Raw genomic sequence first — 10,974 nt, forward strand, 5'->3', positions numbered from 1 at the left:
AATTACAATTACAATTGAAAAATAAAATGAAGAAATAAAATATCTTCGGCTGAGGCGCGGATATCTCGCTCTCTTTAAGGAGATTCAAGCCTACTGTAGCAAATCTACCGGTCCAGCAGTAATCTTTACTAATATAAATTATTTTTAAAGGATAAAAAAATAAGACGGACGACATTTCATAAAAGATTTATGCTCTCTGCTCATATACTTTATATTAGTGAGTATAATTTTTTTTTTTAAATTGTTAAGGCGAAGTAATTCTATCATGTGCATAATTAATGTGTTTCCGAGAGAAAACTTAAATCTTACTAAAAAATAATGGCATGTAAAAGATAATAAAATGTATCAGATTAATAAATTCAATGTATTTCTACGTACCAATACATTATACTGTCTATCAAAACAAACCGCAATATATAATGCAAAATTATTAGGTTAGAGAGACTTAAAACATGTTAATTTGCATCGTAGATGTGTCATTTATTTAGAACTCAAGTTGTGGTCAAAGAATTACTAAACTACCAAATGAAGAAAGACGAAAAGAAAACTTTTTTCCTTACTTCGTATATAGTTATGTTACACAATTCAACTAAGAAAATAATTTATACAAGGTAGAATCTTAATCGATTTTAAAACCCTAAATTTAAGAACTTCCTATATAATTCATGGGAAAAAGCTCAAAGGGAAAATGTGCAAATATACCCCGCAGTTACACAAATGGTGTAAATATACTCATTTCGCTAACAAATTTTTTATTAAAAATCATTTAGCTTGTTTTTTAATTAAAAAATGCCACGCCCTTTTAAAAAATAAATTTATTTGAACCTAAAGTGTAACGAGGAATATATTTGACCTTTTCCGATAATACAGGGGTATATTTGGCCTTTTGCCCTTTTTAAATGAATCAAATCCGACCAAACAAAAATTAAAATGGACCGAGGGAAGGCCCGTTGGACAGATCCAATAAAAGCAGGCCCGGCCCGTAATTAGTCCAGAAGCATCCCATCAACAGCAATAGGGGGAAAACGAAGATGTGAAAAATACAAATATTCAACAAAAGACGGTTTAGTTGTCTGATCAGAGAAAAGAGGAAGGAAAATGGTGACGTCATCAGTTGTGAACACATACCCTCTGTCAAGCTATACATTTGGTACTAAGGAGCCTAAAATGGAGAAAGACACCTCTGTAGCTGATCGCCTTGCTCGTATGAAAGTCAAGTATAATTTCTTCTTTATATATATATTTTTTAGTTGAAATTCTGTTAGATTATTCCAGGTAATTATTCGTTAAACCCTAGGTAAAACTCTTACGAAACTGGATTACACTGGCCACTTATAGTATTTCGGTTATTATCCTTAAGCACCTAAAATAAAAGAGTTAATGATAAAAAACACACCTGAACTATCGTTTTTTTCAAGTTTCCTAGCTGAATAGTTGAGGTAGGAGAAGTGAACAACTAATAGTTGAGGTGTGTTCTAATAAATAATTTGTGATAGTTCAGGTAGAAAACTCACCTGATAGTTCAGGTGTGTGAGTCAGGCCCAATGCCTAATTTGACACGGTCTCTTCTTGACTGGAATTTAACAACCTGTTGTAATAATGCCATATGAATTTGGGAACTATATTACAGTATGAGAGATGAGCTAATGCTTGGGTGGTTGTACTGAGAGCATTTGGTGCAGTACACAGCTGTTGGGAACTTGATCTTTGGAAGGAGGACACAAGTTTCATTACTTACATTCAGAACCTTAAGTTTAGTTCTTTAAATTATGCAACAACAACAACAACATACCCAGTTGGATCCCACAACGTGAGGTCTGGGGAGGGTAAAGTGTACGCAGATCTTATCCCCACCTTGGAAGGTAGGGAGGCTGTTTCCGAAAGACCCTCGGCTCAAAAGAAAACAAGGGAAACAAGGGAAAAGAGTCAGATACGGACAAGCAAATCAAAACCATGTGAAAATGAGAAATAGCAAGAGCAACGAAGTCATGATAAAATAACAAAGATAGACAAGACCAACGCATAGAAGCAGGATAAAAATGCTCCTAATACGAGAAAGGAAACCTCGCGGCCCCCCATTAGCCCTCTACCCTGATACTCGACCTCCACCCCTTCCTATCACCGGTCATGTCCTCGGTAAGCTGGAGTAACGCCATGTCCTGCCGAATCAACTTTAAATCATGCATTTACCCCAATTCTTATTATAGTAGTTTCTTTTAGACCCATTAGCTAGCTAGGGTTCCTTAGTATATATTCTGTTGGTGGAACCATTTTATAGAATCATCAATGAAAATCATCTTTTAGCTCTATCTAGTTTAGCTTTATCTTAGCTTAGTTTTTAGCTAGTTTTCTTCTCAAATTCCATTTTGCATCAGTTGTTTATGATGTGGTTTGCAGCTATATGAAGGAGGGCATGAGGACTAGTGTCGAAGGAATTCTCCTGGTATGCTTTTGCGTCCTTTATATGGACTTATATCATGTTCCTATTTTCCATCTAAGAAAAATGATCATTTTCTGGTTGATAGCAACACATGCTTACCTTTTTCAATTTTTGCCTTATATTGTTTCTATTTATAGTTTGTTTTGCCACATTTAGTTGCCACGAACTGATTAGCTAGCGTTAAGCTGCAATAAATGAGCTCCACCATGTGCTTGATTCATATATTCGCTCTGATGCAGTAATTGTGATTTTGGTTCAGTTGATATTGAGATTTTTATTCCTTGTTTAGCCTAAATTTTTTTTTTTTTTTTTGAGAAGATATACGGTTGTCAACTTGTCATTACTTTTGGAAAAAGGAAACGTTCAGCATTCTCAATACTCTTGCAGAGCTTTGTATGCATAAGATTTTTGAGATTTATGTCTAAGCAAATATTTGTGCTGGAAGTATATGACCCTTCCATTATCTGTCTAAGATTTTCTTTGACTAAGAAAACAAGAGTCGGAATGGGAACTAAAGTTCCACTCTGTTTCATTATATTTCTAAATTTCCATTAGCTGCCATTTTTGTAGCTCCTTTCTGCAAGAGATCATGTGTTTTCAGATCAGTTTCCTGTGTTATAGGAGAAATCTTCACATGTATTTATCCATGACTAGTTACTTTCATTCATATCAGAACAACTACTAGTATAAGAACTCGTGATCTGGATAGTAGCTTTCCAGATCTTCAAGTTCTCTTGGCCTCTTTATATGGATAGCCATGCTAAAGGAAGTATACTGATTTCAGTACATATCTCTCTCTCTAGTTTCATTTTCCATCTTCCAATCATCTAAAAAATATTTCATTTGGATCTCATAAATGTTACTCCCTTCGTTTAGAAAAGAATGAAGGGGTTTAGAGCACGAGGACCAAACCTTCTAATTTTATGTGTCAATTCAAACATCAATTCTTAATCTTATTGAAATAAAATTTAGATAATTAGAAAATATACTAAAAGATAGTCTAGACTCTAGATTACAACTTTATATATTTGAAAATTAAACAATGCACAAAAAGTGGTACTCTAAGAAAAAGATGTTTGGCTCCCTAAATACGAAGTATCATAAAAAGTGGGATATGGGGGTATGTGTAAAAGTTCTTTCAGGAGAGAGATTAAGTAAATAGTGAAACAATATAACTTTCTCAACCAGTTTACTTCAATTGGGGGAAAAGAGATCTTTTTAGGAAAACTGGTTTATATACGAGCTAATGGGAGAAGAAGAATCATATGACTCAATAGGAGTTCTTCTGCATTGTTAAGTGGATTGGACAATGGTTAGTGGACATTGACCTTTGTTCTTCAGCTATCTTAGTCAGTATAGCTATCAACAGTTCATTAAGCTGGCTATTATCAAATTTGAAGCAAGGCCTACTACTCCTTCCCATCCCAGGAATAATTGAAGAGAGTTATATCTGGTCACCAGCAGCATTTTATGTCTTATATAGCTTGCTTCTTGATCAGTTGTAGCTATTTACTGAAAAAGTTTATATTAACAGAAAAGTTCAAAAAATACTATATAGTGTTCCTTATCTGAAAAAACGAAAAGAAAATAGAATTTCTTGTAGTGGTCCAGTTCATGGGTTCAGATGGATCAAGAGTTGGGCACTAGATAATTAATTTTAGGTCGATTACAATTTGCACCTAGAACTTCTAAAACTGCTGTCAATCTGTTCACTTAAGGGAATATTGGATTTTATTCAAATTTAGTGCTGGGTCAGGGTGCTTGTAGACAATAAATATGCTGTGGAACTGGATTTAAACATTAAGAAGTAAGTAATGGGAAAAAATTTCACAGGATGAGAAGAAATATCTCAACTATAAGAAGAAGAAAGTGAGAGAACAAATGCTCTCTTTCCTTACAAGAGAAACTTCTATGTCTGGAATAAGAATCTCATGAGGTTGTTACACGCAAATGTCATAGTTTAACCTGATTATTAAGCTTTAAATTCTGATCAAAAGATGTGCAACAGAAAACTAATTTAGCTTTTAACATATGTCAAAAGGTAAAAAATGGGTTAGACCAGCATCCAGTCTTCCCTGGCAATTGTTGAAACAGGGAAATGCTGATAGCTATGTTAACATTAAGGGAGATCATTTTTCGGAGCAACTTCTGTTTATAGAGTTATGATTAATGGGTCTCAAGCTACTCACTACTTTCCATTACCTTACCACATATGTGCTCACCTTTTCTAATTCAGCTAGAGCTTTATATTCCATTTTCAGAATCAAATCCCAGCTACTACCCACCTTAACAGTCAGCTTTATCCCTGCTTCCTTACAACTTTGTTTTTTAACTACTCGATCAATGGGTCTCAAACTCTCTTAATGAGAGGAAAAACTATAGGTCTGAAGGAACTTAAGTTTCAACTTTATTTCAAACTGTCTATAGTTGTAAAAGGAGGAGTACTCGTCCACTTAAGATCGTCTGTTGGCTGTTTCTTCTTTCACTTGTTTTAAAAGATAGTTCATACTATTGACACATTCATTTTTTAATTATTTTCCATAAAGAATCTTTAGACCTATATAGAGTTTTTATTTTTATTTTTATTTTTTATACAAGAGACGATTTATACCTAGTAATTGACTAAATTTTGGCACAAATGTCAAGCTGATTAGTTAGAAGCTGGTTCTGTAATTTGAGGGTTTGATTCTGTCGAGTAAAATTAGGATGATGTACAATTCTTGTGGTTGGAATTCACAGGTACAAGAACACAATCATCCTCATATTCTTCTTCTGCAAATTGGTAACACATTCTGCAAACTTCCAGGTGGACGCCTGAAGCCAGGAGAGAACGGTATGCTTTTTCTTTTTTTTGTTTTTCCCTGGATTTCATGAATTTTTTGCTAAGCTTTGACATGGGATACTGACATTTATTTTTTCTACTTTTTTGTGCAGAAATCGAGGGTTTGAAAAGGAAACTCTCTAGTAAACTCGCAGCTAATTCTCCTGGCCTTCAGCCAAATTGGCAGGTATACTTTTGAGTGTTTGACCTTTTGGTAATGTCTTTCTTTTGCGTAGGAGGAAGACAAAGGAGAAAAAAGGGTGGGGTGAAGGGCACCCATGGCTTTTAGTGGTAAGAAGCATGATGTGTGGTTAGGCGTATCTCATAAGTGTGAACTCTCTGCAGGCAAAAAATCCTAGTAATTAAGTGGAGAAGCATAGTGGGTCGGGGCCATTGTCCACTGAGTTTCAAACCATATGGCAGTTGTGCCTTGGGGGATTTCTCGGTTGTTCAAACAAATAAAAGTAGGTGGGGTGAAGGTATTTAACATGCTTCATTGCATGACTGTTTACTCAACCGTAGATCTTATGACGTGATAGAAATGGAATGAGGATGATTTTGGGCATCTTTTGAATGGTATAATTGTGAAAGCTCGCTGAACACTGAACATAATTTTGAAGTTTGCACCTGAAAACGGGTCTACTTTGAAGTCTGTTTTAGCAGCTGCACAAATGGCATAAAAAAATATTTTATTGGTCTCGTTATTGTTGACCTGTTTTGTGAATTGAGGGATCAGGTGGTAGAGGTTAGGAGGGTCACTGATAGGATGATGTCGATTAAGATGGTCGTTGAAGGGCTCACTTTGAACATCATTAGTGCGTATGCGCCGCAAGCAGGCGAGGAGGAGAAGAGGCGCTTTTGGGAGGATTTGGACGAGTTAGTGGGAGGCATACCGCCTACTGAGAAGCTATTCGTGGGAGGTGATTTCAATGGGCACATCGGGCCTATATCGGGGGGTTATGATGATGTGCATGGAGGTTTTGGCTTTGGGGACAGGAATGGAGGAGGAGACGCACTTTTGGATTTCGCAAGAGCTTTTGGGTTCGTGATAGTCAATTTGAGTTTCCCAAAGAATGAGGAGCACTTGGTAACCTTCCGTAGTTCGGCGGCTAAGACTCAGATAGACTTTTTACTCTTTAGGAAGGGTGTTAAAGGTCTGTGCAAAGACTGTAAGGTCATCCCGAGCGACAACCTTACAACCCGACATAAGCTCTTGATGATCGATTTAGGGATCAAGATGACGAGAAAGAAGAGGGTCGTAGGTGATCGGCCTAGGATCAGATGGGGGAGTTTGACCATGACTAGTGCCCTGGAGATGGGAGAGAAATTGCAAGCTGTGAGGGCCTGGGATAGTAGTGGGGATGCGACCAGTATGTGGGATAGAACGGCTAGTTGCATTAGGGTAGTAGCTAGGGAAGTGCTGGGGGTCTCGACAGTTAGTCGTGGTGGGCATCGAGGGGATTGGTGGTGGAATGGAGAAGTGCAAAGGAAGGTGGAAGCAAAGAAGGTAGTGTATGCGAAGTTGATAGAAAGCGAGAATGAGGTAGAGAAGTGGATGAATAGGGAACTTTATAAGATAGCGAGGAAGGAGGCGAAGTTGGCGGTTTCGATGGCAAAAACGGCAGCTTTTGAACGCCTCTATGCTGAACTAGAGGAAAAAGGCGGGGATAAGAAATTGTTCAGGCTAGCCAAGGCGAGGGAGAGGAGGGCACGTGATGTGGATCAAGTGAAGTGCATCAAGGACGAGCATGGCAAAGTATTGGTAGAAGAGGCTCTCATTAGACGGAGATGACAGTCATATTTCCACAAACTCTTGAATGAAGAAGGGGACAGGGACATTGTGTAGGGAGATTTAGAACATACAGGGAGGCGTCACGATTTTGGGTATTGCAGGGGTATTAAGGTTGAGGAGGTTAAGGGTGATGTTCGTAGGATGCGCAAGGGAAGAGCGACCGGACCTGACGAGATTCCTGGAGAATTTTGGAAGATTGCGGGCTCGACAGGTTTGGAGTGGCTGACTAGGTTGTTTAATGTCATCTTTAATACGACAATGATGCCCGAAGAATGGAGGTCGAGTGTAATGATCCCTCTATACAAGAACAAGGCCGATATCCAGAGTTGCAACAACTATAGAGGTATCAAGCTGCTAATCCATACTATGAAAGTGTGGGAAAGGGTGATGGAGATGAGGGTGAGGAGAGGCGTATCTATTTCAGAGAACCAGTTTGGATTCATGTCGGGACGCTCAACTACAGAAGCCATCTATCTTGTAAAGAGACTGGTGGAGCAGTATAGGGAGAGGAAGAGGGACTTACACATGGTATTCATCGACCTAGAAAAGACTTACAACAAAGTTCCAAGGGAGATCCTATGGAGATTCTTGGAGGCTAAAGGTGTACTTATGGCGTACATTAGGGTGATCAAGGACATGTATGAGGGAGCCAAGACGAGGTTAAGGACGGTAGGAGGAGACTCAAAGCACTTCCCAGTTGTGATGGGGTTGCATCAAGGATCAGTTCTTAGTCCGTTTTTATTTGCCTTCGTGATGGATGAATTGACGCGGCATATTCAAGGTGAGGTGCTATGGTGTATGCTTTTCGCGGATGACATAGTCCTGATCGACGAGACTCGTAGCGGAGTTAACGCTAAGCTGGAGGGTTGGCGACAGACTCTGGAGTCTAACGGGTTTAAGTTGAGTAGGACCAAGACAGAGTACTTGGAGTGCAAGTTCAGTGAAGCACCTCAAGAGGCTGGCGTGGAAGTGAGGCTAGGTACCCAGGTCATCCAGAAGCAAAGTAGTTTCAAGTATCTTGGGTCTATTATACAAGGCAATGGGGAGATTGACGATGATGTCACACATCGTATTGGGGCATGGTGGATGAAATGGAAGCTCGCTTTCGGAGTGCTATGTGATAAGAAGGTGCCACCACAACTTAAGGATAAGTTTTACAAAGTGGTGGTTAGACCGACTATGTTGTATGGGGTGGAGTGTTGGCCAGTTATGATCTCTCACGTTCAAAAGATGGAAGTTGCCGAAATGAGAATGTTGAGATGGATGTGTGGGCACACCAGGAGTGACAGAATTAGGAATGAGGCTATCCGGGATAAGGTGGGAGTGGCCTCGGTGGAAGACAAGATGCCGGAAGCGAGACTGAGATGGTTTGGACATGTGAAGAGGAGAGACACAGATGCCCCAGTGCGGAGGTGTGAGAGGTTGGCCATGGATGGTTTCAGAAGAGGTAGGGGTAAGCCGAAGAAGTATTGGGGAGAGGTGATTAGACAGGACATGGCGCAGTTACAGCTTACCGAGGACATGACCTTAGATAGGAGGGTATGGCGGACTCAGATTAGGGTAGAAGGCTAGTAGATAGTATCGTTTATCCTTGCATATTAGTAGTCACATTATCGCGATATAAGTTCTTGTGCTTTGATTTCTGCTACTATCTGTTATTCTGTACTTTGATTATCTTATTTTATCTGTGATAGCTACTGCCCCTTTGCAAACTGCTTCATCATGGCCTAGTTGCTTTCGTTATTTTCATTTTCATATCGCTTTGAATTTCTTGGCCTTATCTGACCTCTTTTTATGCTTTCTATTGAGCCGAGGGTTGTTCAGAAATAGCCGTCCTACCTTGGTAGGAGTCAGGTCTGCGTACACTCTACCCTCCCCAGACCCCACGTTGTGGGATTACACTGGGTTGTTGTTGTTGTTGACCTGTTTTGTCTGAAAAAATTGTCCTTATAAGTGGCTAAGTGCTGGAGAATTCTGTTTTTAAATCCTTAGCAAATCTGATTAAAGATGACATTATATTTTCATGGCTGTCACTATGTTTTAATGGAGAATATTTTGTTTATCTATGAGCTAATGTCAAATGAGTCAAGCTAAAGTCCGCACCACCCCCCCCCCCCCCCCCCCCCCACACACACACACACACACCTTCCTCTTTTTTCCTTTTTGGGCACTACCTTTGGCACCAAATAATGTAATGGGCTTTCTATAGTTCTTGATCTTGAGAGTTTTAGTTTACAGCCATACGTTGAACTTATTATTTACCTCACACAAGCTATTTCTATTTAATTAATCTCTTGACAAGCTTTCATAGCTTCCTATGAGGTTCTGTTTATCAAGCCACTGATTGTCGTTCAAGTGTTTTATCTATTTCTCTTATAATATTAGTTAATGCCTTGTGCTGTGATCTCACTTCTATCAATGCAGGTGGGTGAGTGTGTGGCCATCTGGTGGAGGCCAAACTTTGAAACTATAATGTATCCATACTGTCCTCCGCACATAACAAAACCCAAGGTATAGTTTTATTAAAGCTTTCGTAAGACGCCTGATTTCTCTTTTTTTTTTTTTTATTTAATTTAAAAAAGGAGAGAGGGGGGGGGGGGGGGGGGGGAGGTGGGTTGTTGGAGGAGAAAACAGATATCCATTTTTCAGAACACAGAGGAATTCAAGTCCCTACGTATATTTGAACATTTACCCAAGCATGATTGAAGGGTTGAATGTCAAAAGTTGAATCATCATATTATTTGAGTAGGGCCTTGGTTCCTTTTTTGGTGAGTGATTCTTTTTTATTATTTTCGTGGGCCATGCAGGAGTGTAAGAAGCTTTTTGTTGTTCATCTATCTGAAAGAGAGTACTTTGCTGTCCCAAAAAATCTGAAGCTTCTTGCAGTGCCATTGTTTGAACTTTACGACAATGTTCAGGTATAACCAATTAACCATTAATCTTCCCTGTTGCATCATATATTGTCCCTAGTAGAGTGCCTACAAGTCCTTTAGCAGTCGGTGTTGTGTCGAATAGTGGCAGTCTCAAGTGCTTGTAACCCACACCGTTTTTGTAAACATATCTTTTTTTTTGAGAATGCATTTATATAAACCATCTTGGTACATGTTTATCATTCTGTTGATGCTCTTTCAACTCATTGCAGAGATATGGACCTGTGATATCCACGATTCCTCAACAGCTTTCCAGATTCCAATTCAACATGATCCACCCGTAGATTAGGTTATGGACATTCAGGATCTCCTTCTGGCATACAATCGCAAAAGACATAAGATTTTTACTTGAGGCCCTATATTTTGAGAATGATCACCCTATTTACTGACGTGATTCTTTCTTTTCCCATAGGCCTGTGCACCGACTTTCGTGGATGTTTATTTGTTTTCGATTGGCTTATTTATGATGGACATCATAGGTGTATTGTTGAAAGCTTGTTTGCCTGTCTGTTGTAATGTACAATATTTACTCGTTGCCCTGTATTTTTTTTTTTTATTAGAATGTTGACATGTTAGATGGATTAGCGCTGCCACGTTTCATTTGTTTGCTGAGGCTCTTGGACATAGCTGTACTTAGTGATCTCCCAAGGATACCGCCTCTTGAGTTTGAGTTTGAGCTTTGGGCAGTCTTGTGCCACACTTTCATTCCATTGCATGAGATCCAGGTCATTTGCATCGCTGCATTGAAGACTCCTTTGTATTGGCTTCAAAAGGAAAATTTTTGGATGCATAAATTTGTCCTAGCGTCAAGTTTCAATGAAACTGGACTTTGTCTAATTTCATTTTTCCTTTCATGTAAAGGTTTTGTCTTTCCGTTCGCTCCCAAGATAGTGAATCTATTGCATGTACAGATTTGTCGAAGCTTGTAATTTAGTTAGTTGAAACGTACTTCATACGACAGCAGCGTTGACGTTCGAACCTTACTAAATCT

At 39.0% G+C, this 10,974-nt stretch overlaps 1 protein-coding gene across 1 annotated transcript; it reads left to right on the forward strand.

The window, feature by feature from the left end:
- The first annotated feature begins 989 nt into the window (after positions 1-989).
- Positions 990-10,567, forward strand: LOC132631887 (pre-mRNA cleavage factor Im 25 kDa subunit 2). The gene is made up of 7 exons (XM_060347613.1): positions 990-1,217; positions 2,398-2,443; positions 5,180-5,273; positions 5,375-5,448; positions 9,478-9,564; positions 9,861-9,971; positions 10,196-10,567. Exons 1-7 carry the CDS (start codon positions 1,099-1,101, stop codon positions 10,265-10,267), a joined length of 603 nt encoding a protein of 200 aa, XP_060203596.1. The 5' UTR covers positions 990-1,098; the 3' UTR covers positions 10,268-10,567.
- The last annotated feature ends 407 nt before the right edge of the window (positions 10,568-10,974 follow it).

This window comes from Lycium barbarum, chromosome 3 (genome assembly GCF_019175385.1).
Source record: "Lycium barbarum isolate Lr01 chromosome 3, ASM1917538v2, whole genome shotgun sequence".
NCBI classification, from domain to species: Eukaryota; Viridiplantae; Streptophyta; class Magnoliopsida; order Solanales; family Solanaceae; genus Lycium; species Lycium barbarum.